Genomic DNA, 23,795 nt, shown 5'->3' on the forward strand with positions numbered 1-23,795 from the left:
TTAAAGCATTTATATACAAATAACAGCGCTAACTGTATTTTAGTAGTCTCTGTCACTATTGTGGAATGCATTCATTAGATATGATGAAACACCAAATATTCAGAATGCAACTGTAACAAAAATTCCACTTTATGGTATTTTAGCTTGAAAAATAAGAAGCATAGTTAAGAAATTGCGTAAAGAAAAAGCATGCTGATTAATTTTGTGTAAGTCGTCTGATTAATCGAGTAATCTCTGAAAAAAATCAGTTTTTTGCATGACGTGCTATGGTGCATGCGGAGTAGAGAAGTAAACGCAGTGGCTTATTTGGTGGGTGTGGCCGAGTGTCACTTTTACGAGACCCTCCTCTCATTGGCGGGGCCCGAGATACAACCCCAGCACAGATGGCGTGCCGCCTCACATCGCCTCCCCGACCTCAGGCTGGTGTCTGCTCCGCACATATAAGTCGCGTTTAAAAGAGCCTCCCGGCAGAAGAAGCCATCACTTAAGCGCACCTTTGCTGCGTTTGAGGAATCACCGAGCTTCAGAAAGGCTGCTTCTTACCTAATGCAGAAAAATCAATTCTGCTTCCAGATTTTAAAAAATTGAGAGTCAGTTTTCAGCTTCTTTTTTCTTCTTTTTTCTTCTTCTTTTTTCGAATCAACCTGTGCCCTAAAGCCGTCACGCTGTAGCAGTGTAGAAATGTGGAATTTCCATTACTCTGATCTCTGGGCTCTGAGCTCCAGACCCTGCGATCCCACTCTGGGGGCCAGTTATAGCAAGTAACGAGACCAAGGGAACAGGGTCATAAATCCTCGCCAACTCTCCTCATTTTCCATCCTCTCTCAGTCCCTCCTTTCCTTTCTTCCCTCTCTCCTTCGCCTCCGACTCTCCTGGTCGAGCCTTGGGTAAATGATTGAAGGGAACCCAAACGCAACAATGCAAAACATTCCCACATGTCGGTTACAAGAATGCTTTTAGTCATTGTGCTAAAGACCAATGAAAGTTTTAATGCTGGGAGGAAATGAGTTCATTACAGCTTCTGGACCTCCTCCCCTCCCTTTCTCTATTTGTTTATCTTCTGAATCGCATTTTTTTCTTCTTAAATCGCTTCTTTTACACTTTCCTCACCAGTGAAAATTAATTCATATCACATAAAGCGATTTCTTTTCTCTCAGCCCTTCCTTATCTCCCTTATCAGATGTGGCGTCCATTACATCTGATAGCCCGATAGGATGGTTTCCTCTAATAGTGCAGTTTGCAACGCGGGTCAAAAGAGAAGCCCGTTGCTATTTCTGTCTCCCATGGTGCCTCTCTTTTCTTTGAGAGGGCGTCAGCTTGTGAAGTTCTTTCATTTATTTATTTATGTTTTCATGGCGAGTGTCCGGCGGGAGCTGCTCGCAAATATGCAGAGTCATGCACGCAGCTGCAGGGTGCTTATAAGACAGAGCAAGGTTTTTTTTCTTCTTTTTTTGTCACATTTTCATCATTTCTCTGACCGATTTGACTAAATTAGGAATTAACTTTTTTTCAAGGGGATGGAGTAAAGCTGGGAAACTTGTTCCTGGAGCCAAAGGAAGTAAAAAAAAGTTTCCCTTATTAGGATCTCCTATTTCTTAACAGTTTTGCTTCATTTGGGTAGCGAGGTTTGTGAAACGTCCTCCCTCTCTTTGGGTTTATCCAAAATTTCCTCAGGTCTGTGTTTAAGCTTCCCAAAGCTTCATCGAGCCTGCGCTTGGCACCGCCACGCATTCGGCCCCTTCATGATTAAATATCAAGGAACTCCACTTGACATTTTATTAGCCCAACAAGATGGATGAAATGGGCAGAATAAAGTAGGCTGTGTCTGTTCACTTTCCCACCAGCGCTTGCCTTTCTTCTGTCCGGCTTTTCTTTTCTCTCCCTTCCTCTGCATGAAGTATGTATTAGGAAAACGTGATGGATTTCGCTCTGAAAAGGAGATTTTTAGTGCCAAGGAGGAAACACATATTTCTGTCTCTTACCTGATGCTCCCGCTCTGCTTCTTCCTCTTCTTCCTCTGTGTCTCGGCTTTCCCTCCCTTCCTCATCCTCCTGACCCCCACCTTTTTTTTTTCTGTTGTTCTACCTCAGATCTCTGTCTGAAGGATTAACCATCTCCAGCAGTGTGTCTCTGCTGTCTTGTAGCGCTGTGTATTGTTTGTGATTTGCTCAGGCCCATCCGTGCGGCTGCTCATTTCGGCAGCCCAGTGTGACGTGTCGAATTGCGAGGGGATCGTGCGGAGCTGTCTCACGGATCCACGAGGCTCCTCGCAGCCCCTGGGCCACACTCATTCTCCAACACCGCCCCTCACCTGTGGGCCGTACACGCAGGCACGCATGCTCATTACCTGACTCGTCGGGTAGCTAGGGCGATGGGGTGTGGAACCCTGAACCCTGTTTAGCTGCAGGCGTCAGCTGAGTTTCTGTGTAAAGGCATCGGGGCCATCGAGACACGGCTTGAGAGGGAAAAGAAAGGTAGATGTGTTTCCTCCATGTTTTCAGAAGTTTAACACTTTAACACCCAGGAGTCCCCCTCCTGTCTTCACTCTTGCCCGAGGCATGCCAGAGGAACTCAAAACACTGACTGAGAGCTAATTCCACCTGTACTCACTCTCTCGCTTTGAAAAAAAAGAGAAAAGCAGGGGAAAAAAACAGCAATCAAGTACGTAATTGGTTGCGCACAGAGATGAAGGTGTTCTACTTGTAAAAGAGCAAAATCAAGCATGGGAGACGACCAAAAAGAAACAAGAAAATCCTCTTTTTTTTCTTGTTTTTTTCCCCTGAGCTCATGTTTGTTCCCTGATTCCAGCCCCCTTGAAATTACAGGAAAAAAGGCCTGGCTCATTTTGTGCAATTTCACTTTCATGTTTTCATTTTCTCGCCGTATACTTAGTTGATTCGTTTTGGTAGACGTTCTTATCGCGATGGCTGAAATTACGTTTAATTGCAGTTCGTTGAAAAAAAAAAAAGGCTTTAAAACTGCCTGTGAACAAAATAAAAAAACACAAAGCAAACACAAAAAAACCAACCCTGCTGCGTGGCAAAGCCAAATATAAACTTTTCAAAAACGACGACTGTTTTCAGTCACATTTTGAAACCAGCACGAGTGGTGAGAAGATTTGAATCTGTCTTGTGTTTTTGTTTTTTCTCGATAAAGCCCAGTCCCTTTCTTTCTGAGCATTTCGCCTTGATCTCGAACAAGAAGCATTTTTCACGTGTGACTCAACTTTTAAGGTTCATGACTCCTCTGGAGTTCACAGAGGTGGCAGATTCAACCAGAGCCGCTGACACCTGGACCCGTGTGTTATGACTCAACCCTGTCACACTCTCTGACTCCTGCTAATAAACATGTCTTACCGCTCCAGCGGCGTGGAGTGATACGTGCTCACAGAGATGAGTTATATGCCGTTCTGGCAGAACGAGTGTGTATCTTCTGCTTGCGTGTGAATGTGACTGTAACGCACACTTGTAGGAGTTGGGGGGGATTGAAGGAGACTGCTGGGAATTGAACTGCACAGAGAGTATGTGTGAACTGACGACGCAGTGTATGGGAATGTCTGGCACGCCCCCAGAGGTATCCCGCAGAGAGGGAATCCTGCTTGATGTGACCATGAATAGAAATCCTTCCCACCCCTCGGACCCACCCAGGCCTTTGATGTCTGAGGGTCACGCAGAGCCCTCGCAGCGTTCGGGGAACATATTTACCCCGAATGCCTGGCAACCTCACCATACCCTGCTAGCTCTGCCGCCTGCATTGCCCAGAAGAAAAGCTTAAAGCAGACACTGCTGCTGGACTGCAACGAGGAAATTCAGATTAGATGGTGCTGACAGTAAAGGCCAAAGAATGAGTTTTTCAGCCTTATTTGATGAATCACTCATTTGATTTTTGAAGTTTCTAAACTTCAACATTTGACGAGGTGACCAGTCTGGAGCTTAGGTGCATCCATACACTGCATACGACTGTTATTTCCAGCAATTAATCTTCTTGACTGCTTATCCTGTTCATGGTCATTGGGGTTAAAGGAGTCTATTACTGCAACCATAGAGGAAAAGGTGGGATACAACCTGTACAGGTCCTTCTCTTTAATATGGGGCAATTAAGATAATAATGAGCATTTCAAAAGCAAAAAAAGTGGAGAACACATTTCTTTGAAGGGGTGTTAGTAAAATTTACTGCATAAAAAGCCCTTTTTTTCTCAGATATTTGCCTAAAAGGCACCAATAGAATAAAGTTAAGACAAAACACTGCACGACTCTTACTGGCGCAGTGTGGAGAAAATTCTTTTTATTATTCTGTTCGTCATCCCAAGAAAAATGGTTTGTCACAAAGGCCATGAAGGATTGCTGTGGAAGAGGGAGTCCAGTTTGCACTGGAATGTGTGTTAGCTGCAGGTCTTAATGAAGTCTTAATGAAGGAACCCCTGAATTCTCTTTCCTCTGTTTGTGTCTCTCAGTCTCTTTCTGTCTTCTCTCTCTCCCCTTGTCTCAGCTCCCTCTCCTCTCTCCTTGGGTCTCAGCTGGCTCAGTTCCTATGGCCCTTTGATCTCAGTGAAAGGGTTTGGAGCTTTAAAGTGCTTGTGTTTCCGCTGTCAGGAGCCTCTCTCTTCCACCTCTCTGGTTTAGGCTTTCAGAGCGGTGGCAGTGCTGTGCCGTGGCTGGGTGGGTTAGAGGGTTGAGAGTGGGTGGGGTGAGGGGGGTGGGAGTGCCGGCTTCTATGAGGTGGTGAGATTGAGGTGAGGTTTGAGGGGGGGAGGTGGGCATGTGATGCTGTCAGCCTCGGTCAGGAGAGGTACTGACACCTGACAGATCCCAATTCCCTCTAAAACTCTCAGTTCCCACCTCACTCAGCCCCTTGTGGCCACGTGTGTGTAAACTGCTTCTTTATTTTTCACTAATATGAAGTCCTGTGCAGTGTTCTGTTACTAAATCATCCATCTGCTACTAAATATTGTTAGCAAAAAAAAAAAAAGAGAGAACAAAAAACTGTCAGTTCACAGTACTGCAATGTTTTTGTGTCAAACAGAGAAAATAATAGAATCACAGAGACCTTTGTGATGGGTTAGGCCTTGTTCAGACTGACTGCGGCAGCACTCCTTGACAGTAGGGGAGCATATGGATAGGAAACATGCTCAGGTTTTGATATATGGTGAATAAAGTTCCATCCTTATAACATATTAAAGCAATATTTTCCCATCTTACCATCAATCAGGTGCTTAGAGTAATCACAGTCAGGGGTTTTTGGAGCCAGTGTAGTGCTAGCAATAGCACAGACCAAGGTAGCTGCTATCTATTAGCATACTACATACTATCATACTAAACTGCTACAGATACTGTTAACATAATTAAACAAAGCACCTATCTTTAAAAAAAGAAATGTATTATACTCATTCATGTAGCACTTTATCTACCTCACATCCTCACAGAATGGCGTCAGCTGGGATTTGAACCAGTTGCCTTCTATTGTGTGAGGCGAAGCTGCTAACCATAGCATCCCTATGAAAGTTAGCATACTCATTAAAAAGGCTACAGTTAGGCTACAGCTAAAATGTTTAGAAGATGTCTAGAAGTGGACATTTTAGCAGGTGAGTGTGTGGGAATGTACTGACTTTTGGAGCCAGCCCACCAAGTGTTCTTATAGGGAACTGCAGTCCTTTGTTGCCCCTAATACTGATTGTCTACAAGTCTAGAGCATTAGCCATCACTAACTTTAGCTTGAGCTTCTTCCACGCACTTGGCTGCTTATAATTTGCATTTACGAGTGTAAAGAGAGAAGAAAAAACCTTGTTATCAAGTTAATGACACCGGACTATGTAATAATATGTAATGTATATGTAATAATAGCTAAATGCTAAATGGACTGGTTCTTATGTAGCACTTTGATACTTTGCCCACATACATACAAGCACTTTTTCTATGGTTAAGTGCTTTCTATCTATAGACATTCACACTTTCACACTTTGAAGCAACTTGGGATTCAGTATCGTGCCCAAGGACACTTTTGCATACAGATTGGATCAGCACCACAAACCTACCAATTAGTGGGTGACCTGCACTACCTCCTGAGCTACAGCTAGCTACAGTATACTATTATTCATAGCTGCAGCTACAGGCAGTAGTTAAGTGTGAACATGAGATGCATCTATGCTATTTCATATTCATTAGTTCCCCTGTAAATGTGACATCGAATCAATGTAATTGTTGGCCTGTGTCATGGAAAAGCTACATTTTCCAGCACTCATGAACCGTTGCAGTGTACAGACTGGTTTTAGTAAGACTTCCTCTCAATTCGGCAGGGTCATGACTGCTGGCTTCAGTGCCTTTTTTTTTCTTTCGCGACTCTCTGTGGGAGTAGACTGGCAGCTCACAGATGAAAATTTGAAGGTCCATGAATACAGTTGTTGGGTTATTGGATTTGGACTCGCCAATTTCCTGTGCTGGTCACCAAAGAACACATGAAGAAATGTTCATCTTTTTTTCTTTCATGCGCAACGATTTCATGCTTGAGCTAAAAGTATTTTACAGAGCCCGGTTCCTATTTTAGCACACCGCTATGTCAATACCACCAGGTCAGGCTGCTGCACCACAATGATACCTTGTGTGCCTAAGTGAAGTCATCAGCCTTCACCGCAAATGCATGTTTCTGTCGCTTTCTCCCCACTCCAAAAAAAAAAAAATTATTAGTGTTGATATAATCTTGTTCCAAACAAAGATTCAAGGTCTCGACACTCCCACTCTACAAAAACTCAAAATCTTTTGGGGACATATTTACACTTGGCAAGTGTATATTCATTGGGTGAAATAAGACGACAGTTTAAAATCCACAGACCGCCCCGTGTAAACATGCGATGCCTTAAAGAGGAGCTGGCTGGTTTAAGAAAGGCCACGTGAAAGGAAATAGCTTCCATATGTCAGGAGCTCAGGCTTTCCTTTTGCCCGTTTTGCAGGACGTCTTCTTTAAGGGTTAATAGGAATTTATAAACCTGTGAAGGATGCAGAAGAGTGAAGTTTTTCTCTTCTAAGAAGAAGTATGTAAAACCCTGCAGGACAACTTTGATGTAAATCTCAAATCAGGTGTATCCGAGACGCTACTTCTCCGCACCCACACACCTACTCTCACATTAGCGCACACACAGGGCGAACATTCCTGCAAACACACGCTGCACATTGTCAGACTGCTTCCTTTTGTCATGTTGATTAATGCATGCTGGCAGATGCTGAGATGATCACGGCCCTACAGAGAGCAGCTGAGCACGGAGGATCGGCCACTCGCTTGCATTTTCTTTTAAAGACGCGCCGAACCTCCTCAGAACTATCAATCTCTCCGCTGTCCTCCTTAAATCCCCTCACACCTGGCTGCGGACCCCTTGAGACGTCTTTTTTCCCCCCCTTCCCTCCTTGTCCAACTCCCCCTCTGCCCTAACTCTTCCCTGTCCACCCTTCCCTCCCAAATTCATAGGTCATATGTTCACATACTCCCTCCTTCCCCTCCCTGAGACTACTGTTCACAGTCATCTCTTCCATTTGTCACGATTTTCCCACCAGTATTCCGGCCATTCAGGCGATTGCTCTGATCTTATTTTTAATTAATTGGAAAAAACTAAGTAAAGGTAGAGGCATTTAGCTTAGGCCGGCGTACGGGGACGCAGCCAACACATGACAGGTTTAATCAGTGTCGTGGCAGCCAGAGTGGATGTCTGGCTTCCCTCAAACAGGCCATGAAATTCCTCTGCTCTTCCTCCTGGGTTTTTATTTCAACACAGAAAATGTGAAAAATGCTTCCAGAGATATTAGTTGTGCTTACTTTGCTGCTAACCAAATGCCTTTTTTTGCAGGTAATGGTTAAAAATGTGTGTTTGCATGTCCGTTTCTCTTCTTTAATGACTGACAGAGCAGGTTTTTTCAGTTTCCCCCGTGCTACATATTTCCCCCGAGTGCGTACGTGTACGAGCTTCAAGGTCTGCCATGTGACAAGAAAGCAAACATCACCCTGCAGCTATGTTGTGATCTCTGCAAATGAGGCATATGATGGTGGCGTGGGGGCACATGACTTGCTTATCGTGAGCACGTTCTTTCGTTCGCACACCTGTTTTGAAGTGCCCGTTTGCTCTCACGATGGCTTTCTCGGCGAGGAGGAGATTTCTTCCAGCTGACGTGCAAAAAGACACCAATCATGTGGAGGTGGAGAAAAATTCCACGACCGTTTGTGTTGCAATGTCAGGTATGAGCCTGAAAGTCGCCACCTTTGCGCACTTCAAACAGAAAAGGTTTTGCTCAGGATTTCTCTTCTTCCTCCGGAGAGCGCCGGCGTCTTTTTCCCGTCCACCTGCTTCAGCGTCGCGAGACATGTTGTCACACTGTCGACCGCAGTGCAGGCCTTTAAAATTGCCCCATAGCCCCTTTTTGGTCTAATTACAGAAAGGCTTCTGAAGATGAAGAAGTTCACGTGTGACTGTGTGTTTCTGGGTCTGCTCCTCAGTGGGTGTGTGTGTCGTTTCCACTCCTCAGTGCTCATTATTGACCCTGGCCTGAGCTCTTTCATTAGGGGGGCTGTGAAGTGGAGGGACGAAGGGGCCAGGAGGGGAACAGGGGATGGGGCAGAGGTCGTAATTGGGCTGTTCCACTCCCTCTGGCCTTGCTCAAGGTCACTGCGAAACAAACGTTGGGCCAGACTTTTTCCTCTCCCTCTTTTCGCTCATCCTTTCCTACTCCTGGGGTCTTTTGTCACAGTAGACCAGTCCATCGGGGAGCCCCAGAGAAGCAGAGGGGCTAATTCAGTCTAATCTTTTAGCCCGTTAATGTCTGCCTGATATGGGGCTTTCTCCACATCCTCAGGGGAAGGCCTTTGTGGTGTAGGCCATCATTATGAAGTTTCCAGGCGCTCCTAACCAATTATAAGAAGTGGGCACAAATTAGTTAATCTCAAACTCTGCTGCTAAGAAGTTTTCCTGATTGTTCTCAACTTTATTTCACATCTCGCAGAAAAGAGAAATTTGATAGTAAAGGTTTCTGATAAAGTGAAGCTTGATAGCGCTCACATTTTCTATTTAAAGAATGAGAATTTGTATGAGACTTGCCAGTGGATTTTGTACAAAATTGTATCCGTCATGTGCAATTCTGTACACGGTTTCATCTCCAAGCCAAGTTCGAAGCCATCTGAGCAATGTAGCGTTGCGGCGCAGCGTTGCTTGTCTGGCCCTGGCTAGCGGTGAGCTCGGTCTAACGTTTCCCTCTGATTAAGACGCAGTGGTGAAAGCTGCCTTTGATCTGAGGAAATGTCTGCGTAGGGAGCAGTTGGAATGCAGCACTCTCCTCTCTGCTTTGCAGATGGAGGGAGAGAGATAGTGTCACAGTCTATTTGTTTGGTCTCGCCACTGCCAGTCTGCCAATCGAATTAACATCTGGATGTTCAGGCTGAAACAAGCCTAATGTCCCTGGTTCAACTGTGGCGAAACTGACTTATTTATGTTTAATTTACTCAAAAATGACAACATAGTGGAATCAAAAGATCTTATTCTTGTACACATGTTGGCTTTAATGGGCTAACTGGTCTCTAAATGGTGTCAGATAGAGGGAGTCTGTGACAGCAATATTGAAGTAAGTTCATTTATAAGTCAAAGATTGAAGAGATATTAGGGCCACTTTAAAGAAATCACTCCCAAGAAGAAAAAATGTTCTTAATTTTATTAATTTTTAAATTTAATTTTTAAATAAATATTTTTTTTTTAAATATTACTTTTATTTATAGATACATAAAAAGAAGGCTTTTTACTTCCCCCCCATTTGCTGTTAATATCAGCTCCATATATCCATCAAATTAACAGCTGACTAATTTCTGCTGAACTTTTTAGATCAGGTTAAAAATACCAAAAGAAAAATAAGTTGTTTACTTATTAAATGCTTTTTACAGACAAACGGTCACAAAGCACTGTGCACAAAAAAGAGTAAAATAAGTAATACGTACCAGGATAGCCCCAAAAATATAAGAAATAATAAAAATAAATAAATTCAATTCAACTCAATTCTTTACAGAAAGCCTCCTTTAGTTTATTTTTATTTTTTCATTCAGTTTTGTAATATCAAGTTTATATGTGACTTTTCAAATATATATAAATATATATTAAAAAAATGATAAACATTTGTTAAACAGTGTGTTTTTAATATTCCTTTCTACACATATATTTTTTCTTATTCAAAAAAATTTCCTGTAAAGAAAAAAAAAATATGCCGAAATTTCTAGCTCCATACTTTGGTTCTTGAGTAGCTTTGCATGAGTCACAGTTTCAAATAATCCGTATTCATCTCAACCTTGTTCTTCTCATTTTAAGTCAGCTTTTAATCTGATTGGCTGCCCCTCATAAACAGATGTTTTTTAAAGCAGGTTGGTGGGTGCAGGTTTCTGTGCAGATGGCCAGAGATTTGTGGCTAAGATCAACAGTTTAATGATATTTCCTCATTATTACATCATACTAAGCGACTACTTCATCCCTTATTGTATCACTGGAACCCCTCTAAGAGCGTTCAAATGCCAGAAAATAAAGAAAAGCACGATACCACCCCCCTTTATGTGACGCCTTTAGTGAAAACCTGTGATTTGAGCTTGTATCATATGTGTCATGTTATCTTAATATTTTCTTCTCTGCAGGCCTCCTGCTCTGGCGGGCAGTCCAGCTTTCTCCGACATCTCCCTCATCCGGATCTCGCCCCAGCGGAACCCGTCTGTGGGGGCTGAGTCGCCCTTCCACCATCCACACCCCTACATCAACCCATACATGGACTACATCCGCTCTCTCCACAGCAGCCCCTCCATCTCCGTTCTGTCAGCCACCCGGGGCCTCAGCCCTGCAGATGGTGAGTAGAATGAAACATAAACTGATACACGCACACACAACGCATGACGCGTGCACACTCACACACTCAGCTGCACACAACCCCAGCAGAGGGTGATAAGGCCTCAGAAGACCCTTAAAAATAACGGCTGGAATTGATTACGGAGGTTCGATTGCTATTAGGGGGAATCTCGGTTGTGTGTATCCGTTTAATTCCTGTTCGAGATCAAAAGAGGTCAGGTGAGAGGCAACCAGATCCATCTCTATTAAGACCCAGGGGTTGGCGAGATGCTATCTGAGTGAGGGGAGCGGGTAGATGGGAGTATTATGAGTGTAGCGCCATCCGTGTGGGTGGGGGCTCAGATTGGAGGGAGGCTAATCCTTTTGATCTGTGAGTCATGTCGGAGACCTCTGGAGGATGCATCAGTGAGCGGCAGGGTCACGTACAGTTACACCGTGCACACGGAGGGAGGGTCGGGCTCAAGTTCACAGTTTGGTGGTGTAAAGGGGGGTGATTCGTATCGCATCCTACTGAGAGCAATTTTACATCTTAATATGGATTTTAATTGGGAAGTCAATTGATCTGATGTGTAGCAGTTCATTTATTTTATACCTTATTTTATAAATATATGAAATAAGTCTTAGCAACTTAGAGAAAGAACAAAACTTTTTAAATTAATAATAAACATATTGAGTTATTTTCATCATGATTTTGGTCATATTTTAATTAAAAAAAACAATATCTTTTATTTTTATGTAAGATCTTATTTGCCAAACATCTACATTCACCTCATAGAGCTCCAAATGTCCCAATAATCATTTATGGCCCTCACCTTCTCAGCCATCAGCCTTTTGGTACTTCAGCAGCAGCAGAGACCCACTTTAGCCCACAACCTTGCACTGAAGTGTATTTCTGAAATGGCAAATAGCTGGGACATTTCCTCTGCACCCGTTCATTCGACCTCTTCTCATCCAGGTCTGTTGAAAGCTGTGACTAAGTAACGACCAAGAGTCCCCCCCCCCTCCCCCCCTTGCTCCTTTTCGTGCACTAGAGCGATATACCGAAGCTCCGACTCTCTACCCTCCAATTTTCCATTACCGCAAAATAATGTGCGCCGGTCTCGGATTGCTTTAAATCAAAATAGTTTCTCCAACCTACCACATGATCCCCTTTTCACTCCATAATGCTGTGAATTGTGAATGAGGCACCTAATTACTCCTTTAATCAATCCGGTGATTAATTAACCCATCAGCTTTTGTGTTGTTAGTATATCACCGCGCTTACAGGGAGCCTCCTTCAATATGCAAAGATTTTTTTTTTCCCAGCAAAAAGTACATTTGAATAATGATGAATTAATTAACAGAATCTAATGGAGATTTAAAGTGGGTGGGATTTAGTGCCACCCTCTTGCTGCCACACATTTGCTTTCACATCTCTTTTTTTGTGCCCCCCTCCCGCCTTCAATATTTCTCTCTTTTCTATATGAGACCGAGTTCAGAGTTAGGCTCGCCCCTGTTCCTATTGTTATGCTGGAGCACCCGGTGGCTCACGGAGTCCTGAGGCATGTCTCTGCCTTCCCTACATTGAGTGCCACACCGACAGCCTTCCCCCACTCCCCCATTTTGCCCCGAGGATCGCACTCGGATGCCAGCGTTTCTGATTTAGAAATTCTGCAAAGCTCTTTTCTGCGCACGGCTCCTGAATGGGACACATTATGGTTGAATGCAAAAGCAAAGCTAAGGCGGAACACTGGAGACAATTAAGAAACTCCCCCCTTCCACTGAAGACATAAAAGCCAGATCGAATTAATTTAGAATTTTTTTCTGCCATTCATTTAACCAATCATGGATGTGTTCTGCAGGCATACAGGCCAGCCTTAAGAGGAAATCTCCTCATACACTCTTTCTTTATTTATTTTCTCTTTATTTCTTCAATTGGGGGAGAAAAAAAGATCTGCAGCACTCAGTGGTCTGAACCGATTCCATATTTGCATCCAAAACCACAGTGTTAGTCTTTTCCTCTCTCTTTCTTAGAATATTTGCATACGGAAGCCCACCACCAGATGTTTATTTTTAGGCTATGGTTCAAGGACTTACAGTACTCTATAACTAAGGGAATGACTTGAAAAAGAGAGACATTGTAGCACGCAGATCTATCTGGGCAGATTTAGGCCTTTTGTTTCCTGCAGAGTTTAAATGTGCAGAGTCGAGGAGCAGGTTGCATATCTGCATCTGCAGCCCCCATGCGCACAGCACAAGCGCCGTGTTTGGCAAAGGATGCACCAGCCCACATAATCTTACCACACACACATACAGTAAATATATATATTCATGTACACGCTCATGCCCTTTCTCCGGGTGATCGGCACGAAGAGCGAAGGCTGTTTAAAAACTGCATTGTATTGTAAGGCGATCGGTTCTGGTGTTCACAACACGAATGCATCAATCAAACACTAATGCACACTCACTGTAATCTCTGAGCAAGCATCCGGTAATCCCCAGTGAGGCTCCCCACTTCAGGTGATGCTCCCTGTGCAGCTGTTTTGCTAAACTTGATGGTGTTGCTAATGTGCTCATTACTGTTCTGCTGAGCTGATTATCATCTAATGTAAATGAATGCAGACTTAAAACGCAGTGCAGGTGCTCAGCCTGTCATGTTTTTCTAACTCGCTAATAATTTTTCCCCTTCCTTTTGCATCTCTCTCTTTTCCTCTTCCGCCTCTACCCAGCCTTTTTTTTTTCTTTTAAGTGTTTCTTCCGTGGGTGCAGATCAGTTTATGTTTTGGTTACTTTGTTTTCTTCTCCTCCAGCCCCTCACACAGGTCTGACCACAGCTGAGTACTACCACCAGATGGCTCTGCTGGCGGGCCACCGCAGCCCTTACACGTCTGACCTCCTACCGTCAGTGGCATCCGCCGCTGGGGCTAGCAGTGCCAGCGCCCTGCACATGGAGTATCTGCAGGCGATCGACAGTAAGTGTGCGCTCAGAGGTGTCTCATATATAAAACAACAAATAAATATCTAATAATTCTAGGATTACACTAAAACACTGCCTCACACACATTCCCCATTACATACATCCAAAACTTGTTTGATCTCTTTTTTTTTTGTTGTTTTGCGTCCATAAGAAATACTGGATTTCATGAACTTTCATTATAAAAAATAGTCAATAATATAGACAGCTTTTTCTTTTTTGGCTTTTATTCATCCACTTAAGCACATTTTATCTGCTTTGCAGTTCACAAAGTTAAAACCCTGATTAAATATAGTTAAAAAGTGAAAGGTTTTACACCACTGAATATCACTCAGACTCCCCCCAAAAGGGGCAGCTTTGTACTTCATCCACACAACCTACTCACACAATCACACTAAACTCTAGTCACCTACAGTGTTGCACTTGAAGGCACAGATCAACAAAGAATGAAGTCAAGAGATAAAATTGCAATAAATAGTAAAATACATGAAAAAATACATAAAATAAACAGACAGATTGACAAAGACATTAAAAATGATTTAAAAAATCTAAAGGTTAATCTAGAGGTAAGTGATCTAAAAGCGGAGGAAATGAAGGATTTTAAGTGTCTATTTGTTCTGCACTGGGGTACTGGTGGGAACAGCTTACTAAACTCAGATGACAGAACATAATCAGGGTGGTTAATAATGTTTTTAATAATTGTTCTTTATCTAAATCTCTCTGCCCGACCACCAGGATTTTAAAGCAGGTGTTACCAATGGTGCTGAGGCGGTTTCCATTCTTAGCGATTAAAACACTAAACCAGCAGATAAAAGTAAAAGTTCAAAGACTCCTTATTGATATTAAGAGTATAACCTCTGTGATTTACAGTGGCTCTGAGTTTATTGGGAATTATATGTCAACTGTACTAGGCACCAAAACTGGACATTTACAACGTAAGTGAATAGACGCCTACCACATTCATCCCTACATACCTGCACATTTAAGCATGAGTGGCCCCAGTGGGAATTCAACCCTTAAAACTGCACTTTCATAATTCACCTATCTTGTACTATATATAGATCAACCACGGCGAGGAGGTATCTGCAACTTTTTCCTCTGACATGATTTAAATGAGCTATTGTCTTAATGTGTTCGGCTCAGGTCTGTGTGCAGAGGACTTATGCTAATGAGTTATTTTAAAGTGTAAATAGGAAATTAAATGCACACTGAATCTTAGAAAGGTCGGACAGCCTCACCCCGTTCCCTTTGATGAGAATGTATTTAGTCAGTCAGACGCCGCTTTCATGGAAATCCGGGGTGAAGTTCCCCCCGATTCCTCAGAACAAACTAATTAAAACTAGCCAAACTTGTGCGGGTATCAGAAAATTAATTGCTATTAAGTGGGAATTGGAATGTCCCACCATTCATCACTGCAGAAATCCTTTCTTCTGTGTCACTTTTTAAGATTAATAGACTGAAACAAAACAATTAGGGCCAAATTTAAGTAGAGATGCGGCGCTCCTCACTTTTAAAAAAAATCGCCTGTGATCATTGCTGGTAATAACTCATCATGTTTCAACAATGTGTGTTCCTGCGCCTGAAATATTAACACTTTAAAGCTTTGGTTGGATTTCAGAGAAAAAAAAAAACACATACAAAGAGCGGCGTCTGTCAAGAGGCTTTCGCTGATAATCTGGGCTAGTACGACACTGCAGCTATTTTAGTCAATTTCAAATCAGTTTAATTACCTTCAGAGAGCGCTCTGCTAATGAAACAATGGGCCTGTCCTGCCTGTTTGTGCTCTAATGGGCTATTGTCTATGCTCATACTGCCTAATTAGCACCATAGCTCTCATAGATTACTAAAACTAAAGTCTACACTGCCATAAAGTCTTTATTTGTGGTCTTTATTAGCTGACTTTAATCTCCTTGCTATTCTCCACTAACAGCTGGCTGTTTTTCTTATAAACAGGCTTGCTTTTAGCAGCATTTTAGCATTTTTAACACCAGAGCTGTTTTATGTAACCTGATTAATTGTAGCTATTAATTATATGGTAGCACGTTAAGACTTCCTGTTTGGAATTCATAAGCAGTATAAACATTTCATAAATATTAATAATACATTAAAAGGTAGCTGTAAGCATACAAACATATTTACTGTTATATTACTGCTATAACTCTCCAATAGGCACCTTTAAGTGGAAACGTGTGTGTAAACAGATGAATAACAATGAAAACAGCTTTTTAAATATAAAATACATCTTAGAAAAAGTTATGATGTCTGACGCGGTGAAAATTATTAAACCTTTTAATGTCCTTTACACTCTAGCTGTCTAAAGCTACATTACTGTTTACTGTAAACTGTGTATTAAATATTAATATACCGCTTATTTATGAGAAATGATGGAGAAAATATAAAGTAAAAATGTAGTTTTAGCAAACAGCTGTTCACAAACAAAGAGATTTTGACCAGATTACTCGTTTATATCAGCGTCCTTGGATCTCTAAAATCAAGTTTATATCACACTAAAAAGTCTATATTCATAAAATCCCTCTCATGTGGCCCTCAGGTGTGTTCGAGACGGTTCAAGCACAGCTTCGGAGCCACGTTTTATTTCCACCGCCAGTCAGTCTTGCCCGTCTGAACCCTCTCTGGCCGTGAGAATTAATGACGGGGCAACTAACCAGCCATCCCGTCCATAAATCAAGAGGAAATTAGAGGGACAGTCCCGCAACGAGCCAGCATGTTTCTGTCTCGGTCTTCCCCGGTTGGCTGATTTATCATTTGGGCTGTGCATTAATAAATACCACTCCCATGAGATTTTGCAGTGTTGGGACACAGACCCATCTCATCAGCTGTATTCCCCCCCACCACCACCAAACACCACCACCCACCCCTTCACCTAATTCACCACAAGTAGACGCTTTCCCTCTTGCTCGCCGCTCTTGCTTGCGTGGAGTGTCAGCTGGTGTCAAATTTAGGACGCGCAAAGTTGTGCAAAATCAGATGTGCCATGCGGTGTTCCTCGCTGTGTTTAACAATGTGAAGGACCCCCGTCAGAAACACATAAAAAAGATGGCTTTTCCATACAGTGACATTATTAAGGCAGCGTTGCTCTCCTTACGTGGCCTGTGTTTGCCAGAACACCACTGCTGCCACTGGAGCAGCATCCACACACACACACGCGCACACACACACACACACACACACACTGTGATTACCATGTGAATGGAGCGTTCTGTAATCGCTGGATGTGTCAAACGAGAGATGGAGCATTTACATTTGGGAGATGGATGGATTGTGGGGGACGTAAATATGGAGGGGGGTTATCGGGGCTGCCTAAGCTGGTTTTGTTTGCCTTTATAAAATAACTCAAAATGTTTTATTTCCAAATCTTGAGTCACAAAGTCATTGTGTCAGTTCACGCACAAAGCACGACATCCCCTCAGCGCTTTTTTTTTCTCCCCCTCCTTCCATCTCCCCCTGTTTTTCTCTGTCTTGTTTGTGACATCTCCATGTGAAAAGACAACAAAAGTCATGTTTTAATCTCTACCCGTGGCTCATTGTATGTGCGCAGAGAATGGTTGCGCCGTTTCCGCCTTTTACCTTTTCAAACCCCCTTTTTCGTATTTCCAGTCAACACTGATTGCATTTGAATAACGAGTCAAATTGGACTTGATTAAATATTACCATACACAGTCGGAGCATTTCTCCAACATAAAAGGCATGTTTTCTCATAGATGAAATGCAAGCAGTGCATCAAGTGACAGCCGAATACTCGTTCAGATGAGCCTTTTGTCTGATGATTGACAAAAATGTCATCTGTTGGGGTTAGATTAGGTTAGAGTTTGGATGCAAAAAAAAGTGTAAAAACCAGCAAATGCTCGTTTCATTTCAAACATTTTCAGAGTTTAACTGATGCTCGGATATGGGTGTATTTTTAAGTGTACCGGTCTTTCTAAACCCAGATACTTGGCGCTCAATCTCCACCTCTTTCCTCATCCCCCGCAGGCTCTCGTTTCCCGAGCCCGAGGCTTCCGTCGCGACCCAGCAGGAAACGCCCTCTGCCCATCTCACCCCTCTCTGAGCACAGCTTTGACCTGCAGACCATGATCCGCAACTCGCCCAACTCCCTCGTCACCATGCTCAACAATTCCCGCTCCAGCTCGTCTACCAGCGGCTCTTACGGTCACCTCTCGGCTGGGGCCATCAGGTAAAAACTGCCCTGAATGTTCTTATGGCTCCTGATTAATCGTTTTATTTGTTATTAGAATTTTGAATGGTCTGATATCTTTGTATTGTGTGTATTTGTGTGGACAATGTGGATGGTGAAGAGGAAAGGGAAGTCTAATTAAGGACAAGTGGAAGTTATAGTGCTTTTCTATTCAGTTGTAACACACAAAGTGCTTTCATACAAGCCCGATTCACAAGTGCTTTTCCCCTATTTTAACCCAACATTCAAACTCTGATAGATGCATTGGGCTGACTCAGGGTTCAGTATCTTACCCAAGGATACTTCGACATGCAGTTAGGAGGGATCAAACTAGTAGACAAGCTACTATACTCTTGGCCTACATTGATTGACTCCCATGAAAGGAATTGTGGGATTGACCCATAATAGGGACTAAAGATTTTGACCATTACTTTAAAAGTAAATCACTCAGTTGTGAGTCACTTTTGAAGAAGGGCTTTGTGCATTTGGTTCTTTCAAGGTGGTCATTCTGGAACTAACATGTGTCAATAATGAATGAATGGATGGAACAGCTGACTCTCCCCAGGGGGAGGATTAATGCTGTACGTGGTGTTTCCGATGCCATCGATGCTCATAGTAAAACTCCATAAAGTTCAATAGGATCAGTGTGTACAACAAAAGTGTACCAGAAGTGTGGGGTGGTGGGGAAATAAGTGTGTACGTATCGTCCATGTCAAGGCCCCGCGTGGGTGACGATCTCCCAGCCAGCCAGTCAGCCTGCCTCCCCGGCGGCTCGTGTCAGTCATCCGGTGCACCTCACGGAAACATCACATACATCACGCCTCTGTAACGAGACTAGCAAAGGGAAGTGAAAGAGCAGAGTAGAGAAGGGAAAAGGAAAGATCCATCGCCCCACCCACAGCCATTGATCAGCAATCTGTAAGAAGAGCCTGATCAATCACGCTGCACACTCAGCCACTGTCCAAGTGTCAGGGCCCAAATAACCAAAGCCAACAGACTGATGAGTGATATGACAAGCGGATGGGCCCCCAAATGTGTCTCGGCTCATTGATTTCCACTCGGCTCGTAATAAGATCAGCAGAAATATGGGTCGCAGCGAGAGCAAAGCGTCAGAGCGCAGGATGAATGGAGGCCTGTGCTCGGAGCCACACAGATCTGTGTTGATTTGGAGGTCCGTCCGTGGTTATACAGACCCCAGGAGAGGTTCTGGGTCGCTTCTGGCATTTTTATCATCCACAAAAAGTTAGCTCAGGTTGCAGGTTAAGAAGCTACAGAGGGGAAAAAAACTAACTCTGCTGCAGTAGATAAAAAATAATTTACATGGCTATAAGATACACCTCAGATTATTTATCGTGTGTATCATTTGCCTGGTGGAAGAATGACATACTGCCTTACACAGACCACATGATAATTCACTGTGTTAACAAGCTGAACATTCATTGGCAGGGATTTGTCGACGGTCCTGTGGTTCCAGCATTACCGCACCGTCTCCTGTCAGATTGTCCTCAGGGATTGAGGCGCTATCCAGAACAATCCATTTACTCACTATCTTTCCCCCTTTTGTGCCTCATTTCTTTTACAGCTGATTTTTTTAGTGAAGTAGTTTAGTGAGGATTTTTTTGTTTCCCCGTGCTCTCTCCAGCCCAGCATTAAGTTTCGCCTACCCTCCGACCCCGGTGGCTTTGCATGTGCACCAGCAGCTGATGGGCCGTCAGCCGGGCATTGTTGGCTCTGCCTTTGGCCACAGTCCACCTCTCATCCACCCAACACCAGCCTTTGCCACCCAGCGACCCATGCCTGGCATCCCACCATCTGGACTCAGTGCCAGCGAGCGCTCAGTCATCTCCAACGACTCCTCGCAGGTGAGAGCGATGGCTAGTGCCTCTGCGATTCATCATTGCAGGTAATAGATAGCAGCGTCTATGCCAGCCACATCTGAGGGAAATGCAGCGAGCTAAGGTGGTATAGGCAGGATCCCCCCCTCCATGTGTGCCTCTCCTGGGAGTTTCCTCCTACTTGTGTTGTCTCTTGTTTTTAGACTGCCGAGCGTGGCCCAGAACCCGCCTGCAGCAAACAACAAGGGGCTTGTTAGCATAGAATCCCACTGCTGACTCCATTAATCACTAGAGAGAGAACAAGAATATAGAGAGGGAATATTGACATGGATGGATGGATCCAAAGGGACTTTTTCCTCTCATTCCTCAGCCCTTACTGTATGTGCGGGCCTGCATTTGAAGTGAATATTCAGTGTTTATTACCCATCCTCCCTGCTGTGTCCCATGCCTCGAATTTTATGTTATCACAAATGAGGCCTCATTCAAATCGGGCACACCAAAATTGCCTTTTCCCTTTTGCTAGAGTCAACAGAATATTGCTTTGAGGCCACAGCTGAATATCAAATATTGGACAAATGCTGAGGAGACTGAGAGAACGGAGAGTTCTGTAAAACACTCCAAATTATGGGAAAAAACATTTTCAGGAATAGAAAGTCAAAGAAGAACTTGCCTGTTTTTTTCCACCAGAAGTTTAAAAACTCTTTGTTAATTCTTTTATTTCTTCTAGCTTGATATGTAACAAGAATTCCCTCTAGGGCATATTTAAGCCAGGGCCAAAGTCAGGTCATTCATTGGTTGAATTGGTTCATGTGTTTTTTTTTAATTGCAATGATTAGGGTAGCTAATGTGATACACTGAATTGCATTGCTTTTCATTAGCTCGGTTAAAGCTCTTGTCTGGGACTTGCAGGAATCGTTAAGGTTCAACCACGGTTGTTTTTTTTTTTTCAGGCTGATTAAGTAAATGACTGATTGACTTATAAGCATCGCATACATTTTTAATAATACCATAAAGAATAAAACAAAAAAATATATATGAGGAAATGGAAAAATATACAGTACTGTGCAAAAGTCTTAAGCCAGCCCCCCCTCATTTTCTTTGTTTTGCTAAGAAAATGGTAAATAGGTGCAATTATTTAACTAAATATATATGCAAACACACATGGAAATAGAGTATTCCAGGCAAGAACACGATTTATACAATTCTAATGAGCTTTTATCCTTCGACACAGCCTGAGCTCACTTTAGCAAGCTTTATTGTGATTTCTTTAAGTAGTCTTCAGGAGTAGTTCTTCAGGCTTCTGGAAAGTAATTCAAGGCTCTTCTTTGGATGGTGGATGCCTCTTGTTCTGTTCTCTGATGAGATAATTTCACAGTAATGTTGAGGTTTGGGCTCTGGGGAGGCCAATCCATGACTGATAGTGTTTCGCCAGGTGTTTTTCTATTCAGGTATGCTTCACTGCACTCTCAGTGTGTTTAGCATTATTGTCATACTGACAGGCATAATTCCTGCTCCCTAACACCACTGATTGAAATACAGACAGAGCTGCCACTGTGTTTTACAGATGGCTGTAGATACTGAACCATTTGTTAAATCTCTTCCATACATAATAGCAATGATTTGAACAAAAAAATTACATAAAACCTGTTTGTACTGATTTTCAGTCCAGTTGTTGTGTAATATGACAAACCTCAGGCTCCCCCCTCCTCTCCCCCCCGTTTTACTTCCTCAAGACTTCAAGACTGACTTCTAGAAAGCCACGATTCCTCATTTCTCTTGAGGCTTCATGTGTCTTTGCTAAGCTGTCTGTAATGTGTAGACACAACAGTGGCTCATTCTTTTAGTTTGGCACCTAGTGGCTAAACAAAGAAAAAAAAAAACACTGAAAATGGTCAGGCACAAGGACTGGACTGAAAATCAGTGAAAAAGCAGCCAATGTCCAAAGAAAGGCTTTGAGAGACCTTCAGAAAGTCTGGAGAGCTACTGCTCGTGGCCAGTTTAAAAAAGTCTGATCAGATTTTTGTACAGTATAGTCTTTATAGTCGAGACAGTGACACTTTAGGCTCAAAGAAATACAATCTAATAATGTAATCATGTAAATATTCAAATATTTCTTCACAGGCCAAACCAACGAGTGAATCCGCTGTGAGCAGCACAGGAGACCCGATGCACCACAAACGTTCCAAAATGAAACCAGAGGAAGAATTGCCAAGCCCGGGCGTGGTGAGCATACAGGTGGGAGTCACCCGCACTAACTGCAAACATCAAAATTAGCTTTCATTTACTGACTCAATAGGTATTTTTCACTTATATGAGAACTCCACACATTCTGGGGAAAAAAGGAAGCAAATTACTGCAAAATCCCACCAGCTTGATTTTATTTTTAGACCCCCCCCCCCATATAGCAAGCCCATATAGCTGCTGGTCACCTGCCAACATGGCTACAACAATAGGCAAGCCTAACAGCCACAGTTTAGTGTTTATTTACCTGCATCTGGCTGATTTTCCCTTTTTTCCCCCTCTAATCAGTTTCAGTTTCCGAAGCAAAACTATTCATTGATCTTCGGGACACTGGTAGGAAATTGTTTTTGCTTTGGTTTAATCTGAATTTAAATGGCTGGGGTAAAGAAAGAGAAGTGTGATAAGAGTAAGTGTCTGCATCTGGAGGAAAAATCTTACGGGGGTCGATTCTCAGGCAGAAGAAAGAGCCTGAGGTGTGCAGTGGAAGCCCGGGCTCTCCTTTAAAGCCGTCTCCAACTCCCTGCTCTACTCCGGCATCTAGCTGTGACAGTGAAATATGTCTGGGCTAATAGAGCAGCCTAGGGAAGGAAGAGGGGGTTAGATTCCTCAAATACTCACCCCAGTCTTGTCGTATAAAAACCACCAAAACAGAGAGGGGCTTTCAGCGCTACATTTCCGCCCTGTACTCTTTTCTCCCAGGCAGCCAGGTGAGGTCAGCTGTGCGGGGGCACTGCGGCTACACCACTAACCAATAACCTTCAAGGCTGTGCCTTTCATGTGAAAAATGGCTTTTGTGACAGGTTTACATGGACGGATGTCAGGAAGAGGAAACGGTTACTTTTGCTTTCTAACTTTTATCTCAGCATGTTGTGCCGGTGATACTGATTGTTGTGCTAAAACTTGTTTTCCTCAGGACAATCCCGACGGTATGACTTTGGTGAAGGAGGAAGGGGACAAGGATGAGAGCAAACAGGAGCCAGAGGTAGTTTACGAGACAAACTGCCACTGGGAAAACTGCTGCCGTGAGTTTGACACGCAGGAGCAGCTAGTACAAGTGAGTAGATTTTAAAACCCACTAACAATCACAAGAAGTGTTCAACAAAATAACTATAAATGACCTAATATGAAAACAATTTTTCGTTGCAGTCTCACTGTGCTCATACTGTCAGTTTGAGTCACAACAAAAGGGTCATGAGTTCAGGAAAAAATCAGCTTAGCATTTTAACCAAACGTGGAAAGCTATTTGTGTAAGATACCTGATAATTAGTATTTAGTAACAGAAATAAATGCTACAATGTCACTCACAGACTTTTGTAGACTGTCATATTATTTGACAGGTAATGCCTGTAAGCAGATGTATGAATATGAGTATGTACAGTATGTGGACAAAGGACAAGATTTTTATTATTGGAAGCTTTCTGGCTTCTGTCCATAGAGAACGTAAAAGAGAGTTGGCATGTGTGCAAAATGCATTGGATAAGCAGATGGAAACAGAACCCAGCAGACTAGTGAACAGATTCCCTAGTTTTTGTTAGACACTTCCCTTAAAAATACTTCAAAAGTATTATCTTACAACTTGAAGTAGCTGAGGTGATGCCTTTTTCATGGTAACACAGGATAGCGTTGCATAGGTATTCATATTTGGGGCCCACCTCTAGTGGCCATTCAAGAAACTGCAGGCCTGGAAGTTGCTGCTTGGATTGCACATAACTCCTGGACACGCAA

The 23,795-nt window shown here is 43.1% G+C and overlaps 1 protein-coding gene across 1 annotated transcript in view; it reads left to right on the forward strand.

Moving 5' to 3' along the window:
• The window catches only part of gli3 (GLI family zinc finger 3), a 94,568-nt gene that overhangs the window by 58,793 nt on the left and 11,980 nt on the right, over positions 1 to 23,795 (forward strand). Inside the window, exons 5-10 of the mRNA XM_026179958.2 lie at positions 10,642 to 10,847; positions 13,636 to 13,797; positions 17,793 to 17,994; positions 19,637 to 19,856; positions 21,951 to 22,064; positions 22,984 to 23,124. Of these exons, the coding sequence (XP_026035743.2) occupies positions 10,642 to 10,847; positions 13,636 to 13,797; positions 17,793 to 17,994; positions 19,637 to 19,856; positions 21,951 to 22,064; positions 22,984 to 23,124 (1,045 nt within the window). The remainder of the gene's footprint in view (positions 1 to 10,641; positions 10,848 to 13,635; positions 13,798 to 17,792; positions 17,995 to 19,636; positions 19,857 to 21,950; positions 22,065 to 22,983; positions 23,125 to 23,795) is intronic.

This window comes from Astatotilapia calliptera, chromosome 9, assembly GCF_964374335.1.
Source record: "Astatotilapia calliptera chromosome 9, fAstCal68.1, whole genome shotgun sequence".
Taxonomy (NCBI): Eukaryota; Metazoa; Chordata; class Actinopteri; order Cichliformes; family Cichlidae; genus Astatotilapia; species Astatotilapia calliptera.